General features: G+C 43.5%; 1 protein-coding gene across 1 annotated transcript in view; it reads left to right on the forward strand.

Moving 5' to 3' along the window:
* The window catches only part of LOC126168123 (juvenile hormone esterase-like), a 63,707-nt gene that overhangs the window by 2,891 nt on the left and 47,933 nt on the right, over nt 1–12,883 (forward strand). Inside the window, exon 3 of the mRNA XM_049920535.1 lies at nt 6,834–6,984. Within this exon, the coding sequence (XP_049776492.1) occupies nt 6,834–6,984 (151 nt within the window). The remainder of the gene's footprint in view (nt 1–6,833; nt 6,985–12,883) is intronic.

Below are 12,883 nucleotides of genomic sequence, written 5' to 3' on the forward strand. Positions count from 1 at the left end.
GCGTAAGATGAAGATGTGTTTTGTTAACTGGATGGATTAACTGTTCCTATATTGTACACTGCTATCCGTTAACATTGCAGCACCACGAAGGAGGCGAGCAAGAAACTTCAAATCGATATCAAGTGTACTACATGCTTCCATACGCAGATGATTGCCATTTAATCACAACTGCACGAAGTAGGTAAGGGTCACGCTATCTACATACTGTAGATAAGGATGGATTCTGCAGCGGATTTCTCTTACAAATGGTTCAAATGACTATAAGCACTATGGGACTTAACATCTGAGGTCATCAGCCCCCTATATTTAGAACTACTTAAACCTAACTAACCTAAGGACATCACAGACATCCATATGCCTGAGGCAGTAACGAGCCTGCAACCGTAGCAGCAGCGCGGTTCCGAACTGAAGAACCTAGAACCGCTCGGCTTTCTCTTACAGAGATTGCATTTAAATGCTATTTGTCTTGAGCAGATTCCCTTTTCTTCGTGTACGAAAGAAAACGCCTAGCAGAAAGTGTCGGAATTAGACAGCAAAAGGGTCCAGCATGTCGAGACTACAGTTTATGGGACCGTGATCTTGCCTGTCGCGTCGGTCGTGATCCCACTTCTGTAATGATGGAGTCGACTGGTACAGAAAGGCCGTGCAAGACATCAGAGGCCCCAGGCCCGACAGGACAGACTTGTTCGCTCGATCGTACAGCGGCATCACGTACGTCGAGTCAGTGTGTGGGCTTGTTTGCAGCAAGAAAAGACTCCACACGGAGAGTGCGATGACTTTTGGAGCTCCATGGGATGTTTGCAAGGAGATAAATCTTGTGGCTTCCCTTGACACGTTAGCAGGGAGAGCGCACCGACGGCGGTGTACCTAGTGACAATACTAGATACACAAGTGACACCACAACGTCTTCTCAGACTCGTACTGGTTTCGCGTTCAACATCATTACCGTGTGTCTATCTATATCCGAAGACACCGAGAAGAACGAACGTTTACATATTGTGCTCGCCATCGTCAGATGTGCTGTAGTACGTTCCGTGATAATATGCAGAGCCTCTGAATCTGCTTCACGTAGCTCATAACATAGACAGCAGCCATTTCTTTTCTGATTTGTTAAGGTCGGTGGCTGTACCCTTTCTTTGCGATCTCTGTGACGTTATCTTTTGGCAGGATGACATGCGACCGCCTCTTGCCCGTTCTGTCTGCAGCAACCTCGTGACAGAGGGTGTTCGGCTTTTGCATGTTTCTCACCTGTTTCAGATAGCTGGTCATGCGTTGTCGAGAGACTGGCACTCCACCACTCCCCTGCCTCTACGACTGATGAAGTCTGAGTTGAAGCAGTATGGAACGACATATTCGTACATGTCATCTAAGCTTAATTGGACTCGGTGTTCAACCGTGCTAAAGACCTTTTTCGCAGCCACAGATGGCAGCTTTGTGTACTAAATTTCGCACTCTCTGTACCTCCAACTCACCTACAAATTTAATCTTCTATGCCTCCTATTATACTGCATATGTACTACAAGTAATATTTTGCTATTTGCTATTCTTCCTGGTGTTGTTTGTGCGTCATCTGCGAAAAAAATAATATGTCAGGTAGTAAAATCGACGGTCCCTTGGTGGTGTACAACATTGAAGCTTCTGAGTCTGCATTCAAAAGATACTGCCATTTATATCACAAATTTCAATAGTAGCACTTTTTTGAATGCGTACTTTTTTTCTATGTTTGTGCTCAGCATAAAGATTAAAAATAAAGCTAGTGTTTGCCAACGTGTTTTTCGCCACACCAACTGTTTTAAACGTCTATAGCACGGCAGCACATTGATTTGTCCTCACAGCGTCTGTAACTTTAACTTGCGAAGTGCAGTCGTACAGAGAAATATGAATATTGAGCTCAAATTTACACCGCTTTCTGTCCGATAATAATAAGAGTTCACTCATTCGTCACGATATTTTCGATGACAACCATTCAGCTATCGACAGGAGATTGTTTGATAGCGGAGGTTGCTGATGCACTTCGCTAAGTTTATATAAACAACTGGCGCAGTGGCGCATGGGTAATCGTCGCATGAGCGCCCTTAGTCGAATTCAGCGCCCACTTCGAATATTGCTTCATCTACGGCGCGGGTGCTACGTAATGGTGGTGCTATATGCACTCGAGTCCGCGGAGCTCAGATTCACATTTCAAATTAATAAAAGGAAGTGTCGCTAGACATCTCATTAGGCTTACAATGTTTTCTTCCTGAAGATGTTAAGGAAATTACCGTGTCCCATGTCTTAGTAAGAACTTCCGCTGAAAGTATTTCTACTGATTCCTTAAGTAATTTAGCTCTAGAAGCAAATCGTGGGGACTAGGATTTCTGTGGCAGAGTAATCCAACCAATGTCCTGTGGAGATACAATGCTTGGCTACGGCTGGACTGTAAAAAGCGATTGTAGCTATCATGTTCAACACACCTATCGGATATCGTGTCTGTAGTCTAACCACATTAGGCTTTGCCTCACTGGGATGACCATCCTTTACCGAACTGAGAAGAGCAGAGGGATTTTTAGGTGGCCATAACATTGCATTAACATAGTATTTTCTCGGGGTTCTTACTAATTTCGACGAAATATGGCCGATATATAGAAGGAAAGCCTTGGACATGAACAGCTCCTTCTCCTATTGATCGAATAAGTGGTCGTGTACTTTCCTCTTTAGAGCTGTGCTGATCCGGAGAATATCCATTATCTCTGATCACAGACTCTCGGCACATCGACGTGTTACATAGCTAGATCTTATGCTTCGTTACTGAGACCCTTTGTGGGAAAAGGATTTCATCACATTCGCAACTCTTAGGATTTTAGTAATAGACTGAGATCACTAGGACTCAGTGAATCGGTCTTGTTAGTAAATTTGGGGGTCCTCTCACTCTTCACTAGAGTCTCTCTTATGGATTCCTTGTCACTCATCGACAGCTACTTCAAACCTGATGGAATAACGCTATTTCATTCTGCCCTTCCCTCAACTTGCAAATTATTTAACATCGAGTATTCTGAGCAAAATGTGTTGTCACGGATAGTCCTCTCTCCCTTCTGATAGTAAACATTTTTATTAAAGACTTTGAGGAGAGAACACTCAGTTCAACAAAACGTTAACCAAAAGTGTTCTGGTGATATTTAGATGATAGTGTGGCCCCACGGTGGATTAGAATCTGTCATGATTTTTGCAGAATCTGAGTCCAGTTCACGAGAATATCCAGTTTACAACGGAAGTGGAGAAGAACGGGTGTCTAATGTTTCCGGACGTCTTGATGAATCGGAATTAGGATGCTTCATTGGACAATTACATTTACCATAAGCTCAGGTGCCTATCTTCACAAATTTTGGATGTCTTTCGAACGTTGGTGCACCGGATAAATGGTGTGTTTGACAGACAAGGCCTTTGAAAGGAAATGGAACACCTAAAATGTTGTAAAAGGTAATGGATGTTTTCCGCATCAGATCAGCACAGCTTTAAGGAAGAAGAAATAAGACCATTCACAAAATCAAAGGGAGAAGGAACTGTTCAAGTCCAGAACTTTCCTCAGATATGTCGGCTATATTTCGTTAGTCAGAACCCTAGGGAATCATTTGTCCACCAACGAAGACAGAGCTCTTCTCGGTTCGGTAAAGGATGATCTGGGGTAACAGAAGGATGAGGTGATGGTAGCATCACAGTGTGGCAAAGCTTACGCAGTACGTGAAATATGAGTTGAACTTTATCTCCATATTCTCTTTTCACAGCCTAGTAAGTCAGCCACAGTCGAGCATTTTGTATCCGCAAGACGGTAATGGGCTTATTCTACCAAGGAAATCCTCGTCCCGACTACATCCTTCTAGTATTAAATTATTTAAGGAATCTGTGGAAATACGTTTGGCGGAAGTTCTTACTTACCGCGGTGGCGGCCTACAGTTGGATAAAGCGTGAGAGCCGATGACATCTCTAATGTCTTCAGGAAGAAAATGTTTTAAGCATAGTGACAGTTTATTGTATTAATTTGACATATGAAGTCGTGGACTCGTATTTCGACAGGGATGCGCCTGCGTGCTATATACGGAACAACATTCGAAGAGGGCGCTCAGTTCAATATAGGGCACCCATGCGAGGATAACTTATGTGCCACCGCGCGAATTTTTTTTTATACAGGAAGCGACTTGCACCAGTTATCTCCAGTGACAAACACTCGCATGAAGATAGTTGAAAAGCAGTGAGCCAAAATATTGTGGCAAAAAAAAAAAAAAAAAACGATGTCATCGCGGTGCAATCTCTAAAAGCACTCCGTCTTCAGGCCACAAGTGACCCATCGGGACCATCCGACCAACGTGTCATCCTCAGTTGAGGATGCGGGTAGGAGGGGCGTATGGTCAGCACACCGCTCTCCCGGTCGTTATGATGGTTTTCTTTGACCGGATCCGCTACTATTCGGTCGAGTAGCTCCTCAATTGAAATCACGAGGCTGAGTGCACCCCGAAAAATGCCAACAGCGCATGGCGGCTGGATGGTCACCCATCCAAGTACTAGCCACGTCCGACAGAGCTTAACTTCGGTGATCTCACGGGAACCGGTGTATCCACTGCAGCAAGGCCGATGCTTACAATTTCTAAGGTTCATTGACTATTCATTACACGGCAGAAGCTGTAGCTCGTAGATTTTACTAAGATTGTAAGAGAAAATGGTAAACAATATTCGGTTTATGGATAGGAAGTCAAATCTATAATTCTCTGCTTCTTAAATATGGCACACTGAGTTTGACGTCCTTCAGTGTATTTCCTAATGCAAGTGAGTATCAGAGGGAAATTTCTTAAACAACACGCAACATTTGTTTCTACGTCAATACGTGATTGTGATCATGTTACGAATTCATCATACTTACCCGTAGTGGTTGCGTATGCGCACTGATTTCCAAAACTGTGTTAAAAAAGGCCAAAGACTTACGACTGTCAAAAAGGTTCGGACGGAAGCGTAATTCAACCACAGAATGCGATGCGCGTAAAAGTATCATTCAGTCTGTTATGGTTTCATCCAAAGTTGAATAAGCGTGAGACAGAGAAGAGATTCAATCACAAAGTGCATGCAGTGTCACGGAACTAGTCAGAGATATGCTCAACAAACCACAACGATAGATGCATGTGGTTGTTTCTGGGATTTCGACTACAACATAGCCATCATCAGTGCATTACCACAAGAGTACATGATCATGTAAAGGCAAGTGTCATTTGTCACAAGTTTATGTTCTTGACATGTTGGTAAATATATGGCACTTACCATAGGGCACCGAAATATGTTACTGTCGAAACCTAGGGCTGCAATAAATTACGTATTTTTGAGACTGACTGCTGTCTTCTTTTAAATTTGAATGACTCGGTAGTGTGTCCCATCACTACGGAAACTCCGTCTGTGACATCTGGAGAAGAGAGTTTACCACAGTAACAGATTCAAAAATTGGTTGGTAATAAGAATCGCCACTTTGGAATAAATCATTCACTTACAGAATAAAATGAGGAATTTCTTCACCTAACGATCTGTGGAGAAGAGCGCCGTCATGCAACAAAATGAAATTACTGGGATCTTCGTGAAACTGAAACAAGCAATTTTGGAACACGTCCAGGTATGTCATTCCTGTCAGCGTTTCCTCGACAAAAACGGAAGATCCATAAACTTCATGAACAAAAACGGCACAAAACACATCCAGTTCCGTTGACTCTCATGTTCGCCGAAGACGCCAGGATTTTGTGACCCCGCAAATTCTAATAATTTATATTTACATTTACTCTATTGATGAAATGTCAATTCATCCGCAAACATGAGTCGTTCGGGAAAAGCATCCGCTGCCGTACTCTTATTTTCTGTTATGGTCGTCGACACACTATTGCTGCAGTAACTGAAACTTCTAATGCTTCTAATACGGACGTCGTATCAGTTCACGCCACAAAGTTGTTTGAGGAGTTTGAAGTTCCTGGCCTACCTGTCTTGTGCATGTCTGAGGGCTCCGTGTGAACGCATATCGGATACGCTCGACATTTTCATCAGATGTGCGTGGCCGACCAATGCTCTTCCCTTTATATAGGCAACCAACTTACAAGATTTTTTTATGCCAGTCGTAAATCTGCTTGTGAAGCAGTGGCTTTTACTCAATCCACTGCGCATTGCGCTTTGTACTTGAACAATGGATTGACTTCGCGAAAATTCCAGCCCGCAGAATGATTTGGCTCTGAGCACTATGGGACTTAACATCTATGGTCATCAGTCCCCTAGAACTTAGAACTACTTAAACAAAAAATCAAATGGCTCTGAGCACTATGGGACTCAACATCTTAGGTCATAAGTCCCCTAGAACTTAGAACTACTTAAACCTAACTAACCTAAGGACATCACACACACCCATGCCCGAGGCAGGATTCGAACCTGCGACCGTAGCAGTCCCGCGGTTCCGGACTGCAGCGCCAGAACCGCTAGACCACCGCGGCCGGCAAACTACTTAAACCTAACTAACCTAAGGACATCACACAACACCCAGTCATCACGAGGCAGAAAAAGAAGGATTTCTCTTGTGGTGTAGTCACCACGTTGCTGCAAACGAACAGCAGCGCAGCTGTGTCCAAACTTTGAACCTTCCTCTGCCCGGTGACGTGTGCAATGTGTGTCTGTCTTTTATAGTTTGTCTGTAATAAACAGCTGAAATCTGTTCTTTCTTTTTGAATCACCCCGCACATAATGGAACTTCCATAAATTACGTGTAAGATAAACACAAGTTCAAATATATGGATCGTTACTTATAATAATGTGTGACGTCAATCCCTCTTTTTTGGACATAGCTGTCTGAAGATTCCCAGCTACCGGTCATGGTATGGATCTACGGAGGAGCGTTCATAACGGGCAGCGGCTCCGCCAGGAGCTACGGGCCGGACTTCCTGGTGGAACAAGGCGTCATCCTCGTCACCCTCAACTACCGCCTCGGCGTCATGGGTAAGCGGAGAGTTTACTGATAACGTCGCAAAGGGTCACTTCCTGTCACACTCACCATCAGCTGACTCTCCAAAGCAGCGAAACCTACTTACTTCGGCTGTCCCATTTTCATGTCTTCGATGTGGCAGCAAATAAATTTGACACTTCAAGGGCATATGTCGGTTGAGCGAGAAGAAGTTTAATTTCAAGTGAGACGCTCGCTAAACCCGCAGGGCAGAACAGGTGATTAGGATTGTGGAAAGGGCCAAACAAGGTGTCGGTATGGTACACTCAGAATTGTAATTTATTGTAATTTAATAACACCTTTAAACCAAAACGACACATAGCCGAACCTTTAAAACTACGAGTTTGAAATGGCAATTACTTCACGGCTGAGGTTCTACAAACAGGAAATCTTAAAAGTCGTGTCACAGTTAGGCTGGAAAGCCTCAAGGCAAAAGTAGATAGAACAAACATATGCAAGGCGCAATACAAGCGGCTGAGGGCCACAATTAAATTTGAAATTTTTTAAACATACTACCACAATCTTTTAAGGCAGAAGGCCGCAATGTTTTTGCTTAAAGGGTAATTTCAAGAATAAGGTTTTCAGCGGCTTAAGGCCCACAATCGGTTTTCCAAAATTCAAAAAATACATAAATTTCAGTAAAAACAAGAATTTTAAATCATTGGCTATGATAGATTATAAACAGACAATTAAACACCTTGAGAAGGACAATAAAGACAACGGCACTCAGAAACCTCCAGGGATCGGTCTGCCCTCGTTCACTTAGATGAGACAGGTGGTGAGCCCAACTACACTTGATCCGTCGGAACCCAACCAGGGGACAGCCACGGACCGACCGACACAACGACTTGCTTGCCACCAGCCAGTACATGAGAACTCAAACACAAAAGGTTACGAACGCGATTATCCACAATGAAATGTGTATTAGCTATCAAAACTACACGCCATGTTGGACAGGCACAACAGGCGAGGAAAGGACGCTGCCTGAAATTACATTAGTGACCAGGGCAGGTAACCGGAACACTAACGGCCACAAGGCAGAAAATTCCGGTGGTACACTTGAATTTGAAATACGGTAATATATTTAACTTTACACAGAAGGAACACTGCCTGAATTTACGTCAGTGGCCTGGGCAGGTAACAAGAACACTAACGGCCACAAGGCAGAAAATTCCGCTGGTACACTTGAATTGTAGTCATCCAATGTAGGTAATTGCACCGCATGGCGGCTAAATTTCAGCAATGGAAACACTCGGTGTTGCTCACAGGAAAACAGCCATGTCGACGCAGACCACACTGCTGCTCCAACCCGACTGCACTACTGCCGCATTGCAACTCCCCGACAGGTAGGTCCGGACTGCGCTCCAGACGCGCTGTAACTGACTGGCAAACGCGAACTCGCTATCCGGACTCTGACTTAGGACACACAACGACCGGGAAGTACTAGCAGTCAAGCAAAGATACTACGAGAGGGGATATATCGATACGCGCTGCTAGCGCCGCTCACTATCAGACAAAGCAGCAACTCAGTGACAGAAATAATTTAAATTAACGTAGTGAGGTGAAAGTGCGTTAAAAATAGGGTGTAAGATACATGCTGGCGGTAACGCAAGCTACGCACAGCCCATCAAGTTCCGTAGATCATACGAATGGTTTCATTACCCAAATGACGTGCAAAGAGTCAGTTTACAGGATTTGTGTACGTGATTAGTTTTAATTTTGGAGGACGTGTTATTTTCATTGTTATTTCTATGGTACTAGTTTTGAAACAATAATTCGAATGTGGATGCATATTAAACTGTTTTCTGAGCCACTGACAGCTTTAACAATGGGTAACAGAAGTGACGTTTCTTCTAGTGTTGTAGGTACAGGCATGACTATTCTTCTCAATTCAAGGCCTATTATTTAAGAAGAATTTTATTAGTGTGAAGGTGCAGTTAGAATGCTCTTCCTTGAATATACAGGGTGGTCCATCGATCGTGACCGGGCCAAATATCTCACGAAATAAGCGTCAAACGAAAAAAACTACAAAGAACGAAACTCGTCTAGCTTGAAGGGGAACACCAGATGGCGCTATGGTTGGCCCGCTAGATGGCGCAGCCATAGGTCAAACGAATATCAACTGCGTTTTTTTTTTAAATAGGAACCCTCATTTTTATTACATATTCGTGTACTACGCAAAGAAATATGAACGTTTCAGTTGGACCACTTTCTTCGCTTTGTGATAGATGGCGCTGTAATAGTCACAAGCGTATACATGGCAATCTAAATGGTGCAATGTATGCTGATTTCCTATGTAATGTTCTACCGATGTTACTACGCCGGCCTCTGTGACCGAGCGGTTCTGGGTGCTTCAGTCTGGAACCGCGCGACCGCTACAGTCGCATGTTCGAATCCTGCCTCGGGCATGGATGTGTGTGATGTCCTTAGGTTAGTTAGGTTTACGTAGTTCTAAGTTCTAGGGGACTGATGACCTCCGATGTTAAGTCCCATAGTGCTCAGAGCCATTTGAACTATTTGATGACACTACAAGATATTTCACTGCGTGACAGAAAGGCGATGTACTTCCAACATGATGGATGTCCGGCACATTGCTCGCGTGCGGTTGAAGCGGTACTGAATAGGATATTTCATGACAGGTGGATTGGTCGTAGAAGCACCATACCATGGCCCGCACGTCCACCGGATCTGACATCCCCGGATTTTTTTCTGTGGGGATAGTTGAAGGATATTTGCTATCGTGATCCACCGACAACGCCTGACAACATGCGTCAGCGCTTTGTCAATGCATGTGCGAACAGTACGGAGGCGCACTACTCGCTGTTGAGAGGAATGTCGTTACACGTATTGCCAAATGCATTGAGGTTGACGGACATGATTTTCAGCATTTATTGCATTAATGTGGTATTTACAGGTAATCATGCTGTAGCAGCATGCGGTCTCAGAAATGATAAGTTCACAAAGGTACATGTATCACATTGGAACAACAGAAGTAAAATGCTCAAACGTACCTACGTTCTAATTTTAATTTAAAAAACTTACCTGTTACCAACTGTTCGTCTAAAATTGTGAGTCGTATGTTTGTGACTATTACAGCGCCATCTATCACAAAGCTAAAAAAGTGGTCCAACTATCACATTCATATTTCTTTACGCACTAAACTAATATGTAATAAAAAAATGGGGGTTCCTATTTTTAAAAAAACGCAGTTGATATTCGTTTGACCAATGGCTGCGCCATCTAGCGGGCCAACCATAGCGCCATTTGGTTTCCCCTTTCAAGCTAGACAAGTTTCGTTCTTTGTAGTTTTTTCGTTTGACGCTTATTTCGTGAGATATTTGGCCCTGTCACTACCAATGGACCACCCTGTGTAGCTACAAGGTGAGTGCGTATGAACATCAATTATTTTCACTGCTGGCTTTTGTATAATGGATAGTTTCTTAATTATTCCGTAAGACATTTTTGAATGAAAATACGCAATGTGTGTTGGGATGTTGATCAGATGGTTTACAAAATTTATAATTAAACGAAGAAGAAAAAGTGCTGTTTATTCACGTCCTGAACGAGGGCTCCCTTGTTCTGAATCGGCAAAACGCGTTACAAGTCAATCGACTTCAGCCCGCTAATGTCGTGTGTCCAGCCGTTTCAAACATTGGCGATCCAACACTCCATAGCCGTTCGAACGGCAGCGGTTACGAAAGACAGTAGTGGCGTGCCGTGACAAACCAGTCGCAGCGGTGACGGACGAAAGCGCAGCTTCTCCCTGCTGCACCACCTCTGCCCTTCATGCCTGGGAGTGGTCGGGCTGTCTCCACACTATGAGAATTCTTTCAGGACGTTGTGAACATACTACAGCTGAACTTAAATGTAACTGTTTGTTCAGTGAAATGTGTTTTGTTCAAGTTATCATAAGTCTGTAGTACATACATATTTCGATCATTCTACTGTGTTCACTCACTCACGTTCGTCTGGTGCTTCAGTTGTTCCTAAGATTCTGTTTACTGCACAGAAATCAGTACAGTCTGCTTTCTAAAAATTTAGGAAGAGTCCATTTTCGGAAATCACTTAATAATGGTTTGAAGAACGTCAACAGTTACCTCTATTGCTTTATCTCCAATTTGTTTTATCATAACACTAACACCATTTCCAAGATTTATCAATTCTGCTAGATCAACTTTAGATGGAAGGTCATTCATATTTATAAGGATGGTGAGTGGACCCTAACAAATAATTTTAAAATTACTGCCATGGATCATGCGCCTTTCACAGATGTGTGCAGAAAGAGATAAAAACTCTTCCTAAATTTAGACACGGCCGCTGTGGTCGAGCGGTTCTAGGCGCTTCAGTCCGGAACCACGCTGCTGCTACGGTCGCAGGTTCGAATCCTGGCTCGGGCATGGATGTGTGTGATGTCCTGAGGTTAATTAGATTTAAGTAGTTCTAGGTCTAGGGGACTGATGATCTCATATGTTAAGTCCCATAGCGCTTAGAGCCATTTGAACCGTTTTTCAACCTAAATTTAGAGAAAACACTTTGTACAGCAAACAGGCTCTTACCGACAACTGGTGCACCAGATGAACAGGAGTGAGTGAACTCGGTGTTGTGTTATAGCTTGATGACAACCTGAAATGTATGCGTTTCACTGAAATAATAATTGGAATTAAGTTCCGCTATAGCTTGTTTAGAATGTCCTGAAAAAATTCCAATAGTGGGGGAAGCAAGCTGAGAACGAATGTATTCCTAGAATAGTTATTTTTATTACCGACAGTTGGAGATTCAATTGTGTGAGTGATTTTGTTATCCCACGCTTTTGTTGAACACGTAAGTTATTTATTTTACCTGCAATTCCCTAGGACATAAATTCTATAATAAACAGACAATTAAAATTTGTAAAATAGGCAGAGTAACACAATGACCGATATACACATAACTGACTCCTTCAATCACCTTTTTATTTACCGGGTGATCAAAAAGTCAGTATAAATTTGAAAACTGAATAAATCACGGAATAATGTAGATAGAGACCTACAAATTGACACACATGCCTGGAATCACATGGGGTTTTTTAGAACCAAAAAAATACAAAAGTTCAAAAAATGTCCGACAGATGGCGCTTCATCTGATCAGAATAGCAATAATTAGCATTACAAAGTAAGACAGAGCAAAGATGATGTTCTTTACAGGAAATGCTCAATATGTCCATCATCATTCCTCAACAGTAGCTGTAGTCGAGGAATAATGTTGTGAACAGCAGCGTAAATCATGTCCGGAGTTATAGTGAGGCATTTGCGTCGGATGTTGTCTTTCAGCATCCCTAGAGATGTCGGTCGATCACGATACACTTGTGACTTCAGGTAACCCCAAAGCCAATAATCGCACGGACTGAGGTCTGGGGACCTGAGAGGCCAGGCATGACGAAAGTGGCGGCTGAGCACACGATCATCACCAAACGACGCGCGCAAGAGATCAAAAAAATGGTTCAAATGGCTCTGAGCACTATGGGACTCAACTGCTGTGGTCATAAGTCCCCTAGAACTTAGAACTACTTAAACCTAACTAACCTAAGGACAGCACACAACACCCAGCCATCACGAGGCAGAGAAAATCCCTGACCCCGCCGGGAATCGAACCCGGGAACCCGGGCGTGGGAAGCGAGAACGCTACCGCACGACCACGAGATGCGGGCAAACGCAAGAGATCTTTCACGCGTCTAACAATATGGGGTGGAGCGCCATCCTGCATAAACGTCGTACGTTCCAGCAGGTGTTTATCAGTCAGGCTGGCGATGATGCGATTCTGCAACATATCGGCGTACCTCTCACCCGTCACGGTAGCAGTTACAAAATCTGAATCACGCATTTCCTCGAAGAAAAAAGGCCCAATATCGGTAGATGT

The sequence above is a fragment of the Schistocerca cancellata genome, chromosome 1 (genome assembly GCF_023864275.1).
Source record: "Schistocerca cancellata isolate TAMUIC-IGC-003103 chromosome 1, iqSchCanc2.1, whole genome shotgun sequence".
Classification (NCBI taxonomy): Eukaryota; Metazoa; Arthropoda; class Insecta; order Orthoptera; family Acrididae; genus Schistocerca; species Schistocerca cancellata.